This window comes from Microtus oregoni, unplaced genomic scaffold, assembly GCF_018167655.1.
Source record: "Microtus oregoni isolate MIOR12 unplaced genomic scaffold, Mior012 000009F_ref0000495, whole genome shotgun sequence".
NCBI classification, from domain to species: domain Eukaryota; kingdom Metazoa; phylum Chordata; class Mammalia; order Rodentia; family Cricetidae; genus Microtus; species Microtus oregoni.
Genome location: NW_024543068.1, coordinates 20,798,187 through 20,811,735, shown reverse-complemented (window position 1 = coordinate 20,811,735; position 13,549 = coordinate 20,798,187). Strand labels below are relative to the sequence as shown.

Genomic DNA, 13,549 nt, shown 5'->3' with positions numbered 1-13,549 from the left:
AGTATCCCTGGTCAAAGGATACTACTTTATACAAACAATTACATGTCAGGAATTCCACAGCTTTTATTCTTTTAACTCTATATATCATATTACTTTTTAAAAAAGATGTTATTTCTTTCAAATTATGTGTCTATGTGTTTGCGTGTGGATACTGGACATGAGTGCAGATGTTCTTGGAGGTTTGGATCCCCCAGGAACTGGGAGTCACTCCATGTTGGTGCTAGGACTCAAACTTGGGTCCTCTGCAAGAGCAGTACAAGCAATCTCTTTCTGTGTGTGTGTCTTAGAATTATTTTATGTGTATGTGTTTTGCCTGTATGTATGTCTGTGTATCACATGCAGTGCCAAAAAGATCAGAAGAGGGTGCTGCATTCTCTGGAACTGGAGTTTTAAGTTATCCTGTGGATGTTGGGAACTGAGCCCAAATCCTCTGCCAAAGTAACAAGTGCTCTTAACTGCTGAGCCAACTTTCCAGACTCCTCATTTATTGCCTTTATTCCCTGTTTATTTAATAATCTCTCCACTCATCTTCCAATAAAAAAAACTCTAACCCTCTATCACCCCACATTTTAAAATTATTATGGGGCTAGAGAGATGGCTCAGCAGTTAACAGTGCTTCCTGCTCAATCAATAAGTTGGATTTCAGATCCCAGCACTGACATAACAAACCAGATGTCCTGCAAAAGGACTAAACTGCAGCTTTTGACCTCCACATCTAAAGATGTCATGTACCCATTCATGTATACACATATGCAATGCTAAATAAATTACAAGAATATTTTAATATGTATTTATTGTGTGTAGGGTACAAGCATGCCATACACATGTGAAAATAATATGACAGTCTGCAGAAGTGTCATGGTTCTTTAATTCCACTATGTAGGTCCAGGGGTTCAAACTCAGCTTGTCAGACTTGTCAGTAAGCATCCTTACTGCTAAGTCATCTCACTTCAAAGTTCACTATTATTATTATTATTATTACTCTATTTTCAGGGGCCATGAGTGTCAGGGGTGTCTATGTGAAGGTCAGAGCACAGTGTTGTGGAATTAGCTCTCTACTAAGCCACCAGACTTCTACAGCAAGTGCCTTTATATGCTGAGCCATCCTGCTGGTCTTTCCCCATGTCATAAACAAAACAAAACAAAAACCCAAAACTTTCAGCATCACTGAAATAATTAAATAGAAGCCACAGAAACTTGAGCCTATCCTCTAAAATAAAACCAAAACTGTTGGGGCTAGAGAGACGGCTCAGCAGTTAAGAGCACTGACTGCTCTTCAAGAGGACCCAGGTTCGATTCCCAGCACCCATATGGCATCTCACAACTGTCTATAACTCCAGGATCCAGCACCTCACACATTTATACATGTAGGCTAAAACACCAATAAAAAAGCAAAAAAAAAAAAAAAGAAAAAACAAAACCCTGCAAACTGTGGCTATTATTCTAAGGGGTTATTGACCAAAGTACTACTTATAATCGCACATTTGGTTCTAAAATATCACCAATTTACACGGAGATTTTTTTAAAGGCCTATATTTGAAGTTCCAGCATATAAGAACACTTTAGAATCAACAAAATGGCTCAAGGTGTAATACGTTAGCTCATCTGTCAAAAAAAAAAAAAAAGCTTCACAAAAACCCCCACCAAATTCTTGGATCATAGGCATTTTCACCAGTTTTTCCTACATATATGGTGCATTGGCAAAACCAGTACAGAAATAGGAAACAGTACAAAAAAGTTACAATGTAAAGGTCTTGTGGTTAATGGGCTGAGTGACAGTTAAATTTTTCACTTCCTCAGCACTCACTGAAACACACACACACACAATCAAAACCAAGTTCTATTCCAGGCGACAGACAGAAAACAATGAATGCTAAAGTCAAGAATACAGGCTAAACAAGGAGATAAAACACAGAACAACAATCATATTACAAGAGTGATAAAGTGTCGCCAGGAAAGTTGGAGATAAGTACAGAGAACACAATGAAAGTTAAGATGTTCAACCTGGTGTTACTTCAACAGGCAGACAGATAAAACTGAATAACATTACTGGGAGGGGTGTGATATTTTGGTATCAGAAGAATTCAATTCAATATAAAGAGGGAATAACAGGGTCAGCTCACTGAGGATCCAAGAATAAGCGCCCGGGGCAGCTGTACTTGACGGAGCCCAGCTGTGTTGGGAACGCTCCTGTAGAACATCGCTGCCACTCTCTCTGCTGTGGCAGGAAGAGCACAGTACAGAAAGCCTGGCCTCTGAAATCCAACAACTTAGAGTTTCAGCTCTGCCACTAGGTCTGATCTTCACAGGACACTCAACTCCCTGGGCCTCAGTTTCACTGACAGATTGGGGATAATGGCAGTATCTTCCTGAGAGTCATATGAAGGCAGGTGTGGTAGCACACACCTGTAAGCACTCAAGAGACTGAGGCAGAAGGGTTTGGAGTTTAATGCCAGCCTGAGCTACACAGTGAGACTTTGTTAATCAGGGGATGTAGGGGGAAGAAGAGACTGAATACATTTAATAGTGTAACCCACAGTAAGTATTCATTAAGTACTAGCCCAGCAGTTCTCAATCTATGGGTCATGGCTCTTTTGGGGTCAAATGCCCCTTTCATAGGGATCACCTAAGACCATTAGAAAACAGATATTTACATTATAATTCATAACAGCAGCAAAATTACAGCTATGAAGCATTAGTAAAAATAATTTTATGGTTGGGGGTCACCACAACACGAGGAACTGTACTAAAGGGTCACAGCACCAGGGAGGCTGAGAACCTCTGCACTAGACAGTACCACTGCCAGGTCCGTCAGTCCAGGAGCCAACTAGGAACCACATAATGGCAGTGGAAATAAGGGAGAACACCAGGGATCCACCAGAGCTGACACAACTTGGCAGGAGACCGGATGCAGCCAACCACAGACAGCGAGTTAAAGGTGAGTCTCAGAACTCCAGCCTGGGTTACTAGAAGATGTCATGCATTTCCTCAGAAAACATTTTCAGAGTAACTGCCATGTTCTTGGTGCCGATACAGAGGTACGACAGCAGAGCTAGCCACAGGAACTGGCTTAGTAGAGGTTTCCTCCGCAGTGGGTTCAGAGTGTCTGCTCCAGGAACAGGAAGTAGAAATGTTTGGTGATGAGTGGGGACAGCTCTAGGAGTGGGACCAAAGAGGGAGGAGGCCTCTGAAATGACAAGACTGAAGTTTCTAAATGTGTATGGAGCTACACGGTGAAACCAAATTGAGGGGAAAAAAAAAAGCCTTAAAAAGCTAAGTATGAGTTGGGCCTCGTGGCACAGGAATGCTGTAATCAAAGCCACCATGGATGCCAGGGTGTGCAGGTCACAAATTCAAGGCTTGCCTGGGATAGAACATAAGCTTAAGGCCAATTTGGGAAAACTTGGAGCTTCCTCGTATCAAAATAAAAAATAATCTTAAAAAAGGGTTTTAGGCCGGGCAGTGGTGGCGCACGCCTTTAATCCCAGCACTTGGGAGGCAGGGGCAGGCGGATCTCTGTGAGTTCGAGGCCAGCCTGGTCTACAGAGTGAGTGCCAGGACAGGAACCAAAATCTACGGAGAAACCCTGTCTTGAAAAACAAAACAAAACAAAACAAAAAAAAAAAAAAAAAAGGGTTTTAGATGGTGATAGAGGACTTGTAGCATGCATGAGCTCCCAGGTTCACTCTCTACTACTCCCCGCCCCACCAAAAAGGCAAGTATTAATCCTTGGAAAACAGAAAGGATATAAGAAAACAAAACAGAGGTCCAGTGGTGGCCACGTAAAGTTTAAATCCCAGCACTCAGGAGGCAGAGGCAGGAGGATCTTTGTGAGTTCAAGGCCAGCCTGGTCTACAGAGCTACTTCCAGGACAGCCAGGGGTACACAAAAACTGCCTCAAAAAAACAAGCAAAACAAACAAAAAAAAAAAAAAGGAAAACACTAGAATTGAGGGAAAGCAAAGGAAGGGAGGAAAAGGCAAGAACCTTGGGAGAGGAAGCAGCGCTGGTGACCAGGAGAGCATGTGGCCTCCCCCAAGTGCAGGCCAGTGGCCAAGGCCAACTTTCTGACTAATGAGTAGAGACAACAGAAGGGGAAGCAGTCAGGGTGGGCACTGAGGAAGCTGCAGAGCTAAGGAAGACAGCCCAGATTAACCTGGGAGTTAGTTACAGGGATCTCTTTCCAATAGCACAGAGATGGCAGGATGGAGGGCTGAGCATCTAACTCAAAATGACTTGGTTCATACAGGAAGGGGAAAGGAACCTGAAATACTAAGAGGATTAAGCTGTATAAGGAATTTGGTTCCCATTAACCTATACTCAAAATCACTGATGCCCATCTTTTCTAGTTGTTTAAACCTACTCCATGAGATTTCAGATCTCTTTTCAGGTCTAAAAAATTCTTGCCCTACTTTTCTCCAAGCACATCCCTCTCCTCTAGCTTTGGGTGCATTTGCCTCAATTCCTCAATCTAGGCCTGGTGTCATCCTTTTTTTTTTTTTTCTGGACTGCAAAGTCTTCTTGCTTGCTCACAACCTTCTTTTTACATTTTTGATCCACTAACTTTTGTCACTGTGGGGTCAATCTTTATTGATTAGGGTGATGGTCTCCCCCCCCCCCATCTAGTCATTTATATCCTAAAAACCATGATTAGGGGCTGGAGAGATGAAGCAGCAGTTAAAGTGCTTACTGCTCTTGTAAAAGACTTGGCTTCATTGGTCAGTGGTGGTGCACATCTTTAATCCCAGCACTTGGAGGCAGAGGCATTCAAATCTCTGTGAGTTCAAGGTCAGCCTGGTCTACAGAGCAAGTTCCAGGGCAGTCTGGGCTGTACAGAGAAACCCTGTCTCTAAAAACCAAAGATGTGGATTCAGTTCCCAGCACCCACATGGCAACACACAACCTTCACAACCTTTTTAAAGGCCAGTTCAAGGCATCAAACATACTCTTCTTGACTCCATGAGCTCCAGGCATGCACATGAAAACACACATATATGTAGAGCACCCATACATGTAAAATAAACTCTGATTAACGTAAGAGACTCTAGATTCAGTAATACTCCTCCAGAAAGAAATTATTATTTTAGTAATTAATTTGGCTGAATCGAACACTCCCAAGGTCTATCTCAATCGTGGGCAGCAACTGAAAGCCACGTTTTGGCCTTAGGTGTGCTATTAGGAGGCTCCTGTGAACATGTCCAGTTCCACAGTGACAAGATTCAAAGTATGTATATACACACCACTCCAACCTACCATTTCTTGGATAGCCCCTCACTTTCCATCTCTATGTTCTGTTCTGCCACCCCTTTTCTCCTCAAGCAAGAAGTCACCACAGAGCTGGGCGGTGGTGGCGAACGCCTTTAATCCCAGCACTCGGGAGGCAGAGGCAGGCGGATCTCTGTGAGTTCGAGGCCAGCCTGGTCTAGAAGAGCTAGCTCCAGGACAGGAACCAAAAAAAGCTACAGAGAAACCCTGTCTCGAAAACCAAAAAAAAAAAAAAAAAAAAAAAAAGAAGTCACCACAGTGTTAGCCAGTCACTGTGTCACCAAAGTCACAGAAACCTCCGCTACTGACCCTTCTGCTAATTCAATCCTCAGTCACACACAGTGGTGCCAAGACACAGAGGTGGGCAAAACACCCACATGCATAAAATAACAAAAAAATAAATAAATAAATCTAAGCCAGGTAGTGGCACAGGCCTTTAGTCCCAGTATTCTGGTGGCGGAAGTAGATGGATGAGTTCTCTATGAGTTCAAGGCCCGTCTGGTCTACTAATTAATTAAGTTCCAGGACAGTCAGGGCTACACAAAGAAACCCTGTCTCCAAGAAAGAAAAACAAAAGAATTTTTTAAAAACTGATAGACAGCCCGGCGGTGGTGGCACGCGCCTTTAATCCCAGCACTCGGGAGGCAGAGGCAGGCGGATCTCTGTGAGTTCGAGGCCAGCCTGGTTTACAAGAGCTAGTTCCAGGACAGGAACCAAAATCTACGGAGAAACCCTGTCTCGAAAAATCCAAAAAAAAAACAAAAACAACTGATAGGGGGCTGGAGAGATGCCTCAGCAGTTAAGAGCATTGCGTGCTCTTCCAAAGGACCTGAGTTCGATTCCCAGCAACCACATGGTGGCTCACAACCATCTGTAATGAGGTCTGGTGCCCTCTTCTAGCAGGCATATATGCAAACAGAATATTGTATCCATAATAAATAAATAAATATTTAAAAAAAAACAAAAACAAAAAAACAACTGATAGACAGACACGACAGTACACAGTTGTAGTCCCAGGGCTTGTGAAGCTGAAGCAGGAGGATTGCTGCAAATTCAATGTTAGCCAGGGCTACATAGTGAGTTCAAGGCTGGATGGCTTGGGCCTATCTTTTAAAAAAAATTAACAAAGCAGATTTTTGGAGGCAAAAAGATGTAAAATAGATTACAAAAAAATAATCATTATTGATTTGAGAAGCAAAGAGTTGCTCATTTTAAAAAACTTTTATTAACAAATTAGTGTTTTTAATACTTTATTCTGAGAATTCATACATGCACACAAATATTCACTCCAGTTCTCCCCATCCAAACATTACTCTCCTCACCCTCAAAATAGTATTTATTAAACAACAGGCTTAGTACTGGTAGCTCTGAGATTATAAAAGCCTTCTTTACTTTCTCAAGTGTAGTAAATTAGTTCCAGATTAGTTTAAACTATGATGAAACAATTGTATACTTACTAGGTTGCTGATAATCCAGTTAGCATGATATTCACTATTTTTGTTTAGAAAAATCTCTTTTTTGGACTGTATTCTCAAATCAGCAGTGGCAGAATAACCTAGACGACTTAGGCTGCAAGAATCTTTATCAGACTTTATAATCAATTACCACTAAAAGATAGGAAGCTGGCACAGGAATGTTAAGCTTTATTGAGCTACTTACTCATGGCTATAAATACAAAGGTTAAAAAAATCTCTAGAGTTACATGATAAAAGGCTTTCTATACTGACTGTAACATGGTATTCATTTTTAGATGATTGTGGCCATGTGACATTTGGTTATTTAGGAGATGAACGAACTCATCTGGTTTTATTCTGAGACAAGATCTCACTGTAGCTTAGACTGATCTGGGATTTACTATGTAGCCCAGGCTAACTTTGAACTCTATACTCTCTTGCCGCAAGTTTTTGAACAGTGGGATCATAAGCATAACCATTATTCCCAACAAGAATGAAAGAATGTATAAAAATAATTTTCTCCTGGGACAGCGCACCCATCACTGACTACACAGTACAGGCTGTGCAGAGCTGGACAGATGGGGAAGTCCTATCACAAAATAACCCCAAGAATTGCTGGTGCTGAGCTCCAAGACTTTAATTTCATTTTATTGAAGACTGCTCAGTAAATAGAGGCTTATGTGCACAGATGTGACGCCCTGTGCCCAATTCCCATATCCTACAAGGTGGTAGGAGAAGTAACTCCAGAGAGCTGTCCTCAGACCACTTAGTTTTAAAAATAAATAATTAAAATTATTATTATTAAAGATGGCTCAGCTGGGTTTGATTTCTAGCACTTATAAAGCAGCTAACAACTGTCCATAACTCCAGTCCAATGGGAGCCAATGCCTTCTTCCGGCCTTCATCGGCACTATACAAATGCTACAGACAACGAACTATACAAATGTTACATACTACGTGGCAGGCTAAACACCCATAAACATAAATTTAAAAATCTTTATTGTTTGTATGATCTATGAGTACAAACCCACATGTTACAATATGTATGTAGATGTCGGAATAGAATCATTTTTCTCCTTCCATGGGGGTTCTAAGGATCAAACCCAAGCTGTCTGGCAAATGCTTTCACCTTCTGAGCCATCATACACACACAAACACCCCTACCTCTCTCTGCAAGCCTTTTCTAAAAAGAAACTTCCCAGGAGATTCTAGCAGACACTTTAGGTAGCCTTTGCTTTAGAAGAACAAGAAGCTAAGGAGACCCTGAAGAGCATTTCACACATGTAGTACACACACTCATAGGAACATGCACATACACATAAGTAAAATAAGAAAACTGAAACTATTTCATAAGTTTTCAAAGAATTATATCAATTCTATTAGATAAATGCATACCAACAATTATTCTAAATGTGACTCATTAAAGCTTTAGGAGTTTAAGAAAGTTATATATGTTGCGCACACCTGTAATTCTAGCTCATGGAAGTCTGAGGCTTGCGCTTAGGAAAACCTATCTCAAAAAGAAAACAAGCAGAGGACTTGCGGAAATAACTCAGTCAGTTAAGTGTCTGCCACTCAAATACGAGGACCTGGGTTCAGATCACCAAGATGCTGTGAGAAGTTAGCAGAGTCATTGTTGGGGTGGACAGCAGAATGAACAGCTGGTTTTTAGAAGTACTTCGACCTTGGAGAATCTTTGTGGAAAAGAGATTGTTTTCCAAGATAGCAGAATTGTTTTGCTGAAGGGGCATTGCAGCCAGCCAATGAGTTTGGGTCACAAGACACCTCTGGCACACCTGAGGCTCCTGTATTATGTGTATTGCAAACGATACATAATAAAGGACAAGAGTCATGGGCGTATGCGATGCTGTCCTTTAGTAAGACGTAAATCAGATTAGGGACCTTGGTATAAGAAAATACTTCGTGTAACAATCAATCAATATACCTTTGTATGGCTGTTTAGGGTTCAGTCCCTCAGGGAGGCTGGACCTTCCTGCTGCCACGTAGGCCTTAAAATTTCATCTTGGAGTGCCTTCTTTCTTCAAACAACCAGTGTACACGGTGCACCCCGGCATGCACTGTGCGTGTGTGCCTGCGTGCGTGTGGTGCTGGAAAAATGGCTTAGTGGTTAAGAGCATTTGTTCCTCTCTGGAGGACGTGAGTTTAGTTCCCCGAGCACACACTGTCTCACAACCATCGTCACTTCAGTTGCAGAGGATCTAACACTGTCTTCTGGCCTCAATAGGCACCAAGTATATTTGTATACAGATGTATTTGTAGGCAAAACAGCCATACACAAAACATTTTTAAAAGTTTTTAAAATTCAAAAATGTGTTTGTTTGGTGAGGCCTGGGGAGATGATTCAGCAGTTAAAAGACAGTAGTGCTCTTCCTGAGGATCCGCTTTCGATTCCCAGCACCCACACCAGGAAGCTTACAACTCCAGGGGATCTCACACCTGCTACTTAAGGGGACTGGACTCTCATGGAGAACACACACACACACACATAGTAAAAATTAAAAATAGCATTTCTTTAAAATGTGTGTAGCGATATACAGCTGGACTCCTAGTGTTCTAGTGGTAGACAGGCAAATTCCTGGAGCTCACTGGCTAGCCAGCTTAGATGAGTCAGTGAGCTCATTTAAGATCAATGAGAGACAGTCAAAAATTAAGGGGAGGAAACTGAGGAAGACACCCATCAACCTTAGACCTCACATGCACACACCCAGACATACATACCCAAGTAAAAGAAACAGAAATGATCTAAACTAACCAACAGTAGGATGGTTAGAAAGAGGAAAGACAGCACTATTTCCATTTTTTTTTTTTTTTTTGGAAAAGCATCTATGGCCGGGTGGTGGTGGCACACCTTTAATCCCAGCACTCTAGAGGCAGAGGCAGGTGGATTTCTGTGAGTTTGAGGTCAGAAAATACAGTCTCAGATGAGAACCTGTCGTAAACCCTACACATCTACTTACACAAGTTTACAGAGAATCTTAGAGGAGACATAGTGCATGATACAGTTACATTCTAGAAAGCTTTGCCAGGACAGTTTGAGGCAGACAACGGCCTTTTCATCTCTTAACATGGTGTGTGTGTGTGAATGCACGCCTGATAAAGCACCAAGCCAACAGATCTTGGAAATACAATCTTAATATAGGAAGAAAAGAATATGACTCTTCTTGATTTTTTTTTTTTTTTTTTTTTGGTTTTTCGAGACAGGGTTTCTCTGTAGTTTTGGAGCCTGTCCTGGAACTAGCTCTTGTAGACCAGGCTGGTCTCGAACTCACAGAGATCCGCCTGCCTCTGCCTCCCGAGTGCTGGGATTAAAGGCGTGCGCCACCACCGCCCGGCTCTCTTCTTGATTTATTAAAGACCCCTTCCGAACAGAATAAAACAAAGTTAAAGATGCTAAAACTAGAACAGACCTAGTCAAGGACTACAGCCTCTGTGTCCCTACACCAGCACTTCCTCTGTGCGCACCTACAGCAGCATTTCCTGTCTGAGTTACAGCTCCACGAGCACACTACCCATGTGGGCCCGCACAGACTAAACGATCCTCTGCTAAAAAGCCTGGTGTCTCACAATAAAAGATGGTTTTGATCTATAACTATGAAAGCAATGAACTAGGAAAATTTTAAAAATTTATCACTATAAAAACATTTTTCCTAAATAAGGTGGGTTTTTTGTTTTGTTTTTTTGGTTTGGTTTTTCAAGACACGGTTTCTCTGCTTGGCTGTCCTGGAACTCACTCTGTAGACCAAGCTGGTCTTAAATTCAGAGAGCTCCACCTGCTTCCGCCTCTCGAGTATTGGGATTGACAGCATGTGCCGCCACAGCCCGGCTTAAATATATTTTTTTTAATAGAGAAGAAAACGGTTTAATAAAATGAAAACAGAAGCCCAACAAAGGGTTGAAGAAATAATATAGCTCAGTAGTAGAGGTTTTGACTAGCATTCACAAGATGCCAGTCTTGTTATGTTTAATACCCAGAGCATAACCAAGTATAAACAAAATCAACTAGTAATCATAACACATATTAGCTTTAGATACTTTTTCCTCTACTTTTTTGGGGTGGTGGGTGGGAATGAGCAGGGCCTATTATGTAGCTCTGGCCGACCTGGCACTGACTATGTAGACCAGGCTGTCCTTGAACTCACTGAGATCCACCTGCCTCTGTTTCCCATGTGCTGGGATTAAAAAGGTGTTCATCACCTTTTTATGTATGTGCACCAGTCCTGGCAGAACATATTGCATGTATGTACTTGCATGAATTCAAGTAAACTATATGTGTGCAGGAGCCTGTGGAAACCAGAAGAAGGAACCAGATCCCCTGGAACCGGAGTTACAGATGGTGTTAGCCACCACATGGTGCTGGGAACCAAACCTGGGTCACCTACAAGCACAGTAAGGGCTCTTAACTGACAAACCAGCTGGTCAGCCGAGAGAAAAAGAATTGATTGAGGAACCTAACTAACAGATGGGAGAGATCAAAGGATCTAAGCTCATAGCTAGTATGGTACAGACCAACTGCAGCAGTATTTTCTTTTCAGCCTTCTCTGAGGCCTCAGGCTCACATGCTCTGGGGAATAAATAAGCAGAAAGGAGAAAGGGGGCACAGGAAGTGGTGCAGAACTACTTTATAAGTCATCAAGATAAGAACACCTGTACTGCTCTTCTCTGGGAAATCTACAATAATACAGCCTCCCAACACTTGGCTAGCTGTTACTACAAAAATGGACCAATTGGTCAAACACCACCTACAGCTAGCAAGGAATAAATCACTGTAGGTCAGTGGGGGGGGGGGGGCATTATGCAACACTTCCCAGCAGCACAGCCATGGTCAGGATATTTTACTGCCAAGCCACTTGGGCCCCTCCTCCCAGCTAGACAGCCTGGCTCCTTTGCATTCCCCTCAGGAGATAGGGTGGAAGTACATAGCTCCACTCTGTGAGGCACAGAGGGCAGCTGAAAGTCCTGCCTGGCCTCTCTGGGCAACCACAGGCGCCAATAAATCAGCCACAGGCGATTCTCTCATCCCCCTTCCCAGCTTGAAGTGGGAGCAAGATACAAGGCAAAGGAGCACTGACTAGACTTAGAAGATAAGTGATCTAGGCTTACATTCCTCTGCAAATGACCGGCATCACAGTCAGAACGTCTCTCTGGTTCCTTTCTGCACACTTAAAACATGTTTAACACGGACACAATACCATCTGTTTAGGGAATTCACCTATGAAAACAGCTGGCAGAGGTTAACATATGAAACTAAACAAACAGCGACAACAAGTCATTTATAGCTAAAAAAAAAAAAAAAACCAAACCGTCATTATAGGGTTGGGCACAAGTGTCTAGTGTGTGTGTGTGTGTGGAGGGGGGGCTCTTCTTGCTGTCCATCCCCGATGTTTTCACCACTTCTTAACTACACCCCAATCACCTGAAATATTTCATGTCTATCCCACTGGCTGGCAGTGGCTCACTGATCTGATCTTAACTAAAACAGACCCCGGCTGCTGAAAGACTGCTGCTGCCTAAACTAAAGAAGAAAGGGTGGTCAGACAAGTTGGCATACACCTGTAGTCCCTGAACCCAGAAACCTGATGTAAGAAGGCCGATCACCAATTAATTCTACACTAGCCTGGACTATATACCAAGACGCTAAGTCTGAAAAAACAAAATAGGTAAGTGTCAGGGCCTGTCCCTGTGAGTATAATAAAGTTGAATTGGTGTTGGGGGTGTAGAAGAGGAAATGAGATTTTGGCTCCAAAATACACTGCCGTACAACTCACCCAGAAACACTGTCCTATCCGCTACTCTCTAGAGCCATCGCAATAGCCAGGCCGAACTTTCCAATCAACCTGAGATGTCCTGCAAGCCAAGTGCAATCACTTCTGGGGGGATACACTGTCCGAAGCAGGATGAACCAGCACTGCCGTCCTGGCACAAAAAATGTCTGCAGCCCTAAAGCCTAACCCTGAAAGGGCTGCACCTTGATCATCTTGATCAAGCAACACTATGCTCTTTAGGTCCGGTGTCTTCTGTGAAATGAGAGGGATGAACTCCATTTTACTTAAGGTCCCTTTCAGTTCTGAAAACCCAGATTCCAAGATGTACTTTAATCCTGTCAATCAACAGCTCCGCAGCTTTTAAAGGACTTGCTAGAACGCCAAATTCAATCCCTTAGAGGGATACGGGAGCTAATTTATAAAACACAACACTAGCTATCAGGTTCCAGGTACAGCGCTGTGCGTCTCCTAAGCAACTGATAACAGCTTGATTTCTCCAATCGTGTGCAAGGGAGGCGGTGAGAAGATGGGGGAAGACTCCAAAAAAGAAAAATGCATTTGGCTATAATAAAACACGTGGGGGGAAAAATAACTGATCAGGGTTGGGGGCTACCTGCCTTAGAAACTAGGTACTCACAAACTGGATGGGGGAGGGGACAGTGATGGCTGCGCAGCCTGATCAGGATACCCGCCCACTAGCTAGAGCCAAAGGCCTGGCGTAGTCGCCCAGAGCTAGCATCCACTGACGGGTCGGAACCTGGCCCGCAGCGGGTTGGGCTCCAAGGCTGTGCAGAGCCCGCGCGCGCCATCCCGCCTGCGTTAGGCCCCGGCGGCGGCCCACAGCCAAGGGCGGCTCCAGGCGCCGCGCGCCCAGCACTCGCTCGCCGTTGCTAATTTCCTCCGGGGCCCTGACTGACATCTCCAACGGACCAAAAACACCCCTGTCCCCGGCTACTTGCATCTGTCCCGCGACCGGTGCAGCTGCAGCCGCCGCCCGGGGCGGTTCGCGGCGGGAGGGACTGAGCCCGGAGCAGCCCCACGGGGGCAG

The 13,549-nt window shown here is 43.5% G+C and overlaps 1 protein-coding gene across 4 annotated transcripts in view; it reads right to left on the bottom strand.

The window, feature by feature from the left end:
• Window positions 1–13,549, bottom strand: part of Zbtb25 (zinc finger and BTB domain containing 25) — a 28,078-nt gene that overhangs the window by 14,003 nt on the left and 526 nt on the right. Inside the window, exon 1 of one of the 4 annotated variants that reach the window (XM_041658482.1) lies at window positions 12,505–13,524. The exons of 2 other annotated variants lie outside the window; for them this stretch is intronic. Coding sequence is in view for 1 of the 2 variants with exons in the window: in XM_041658481.1 (XP_041514415.1) it covers window positions 11,840–11,862 (23 nt within the window). In the remaining variant the exon portion in view is untranslated. Of the gene's footprint in view, window positions 1–11,839; window positions 11,920–12,504; window positions 13,525–13,549 lie in introns of those variants that run through there. One more of the 4 variants, XM_041658481.1, reaches the window with a different exon arrangement.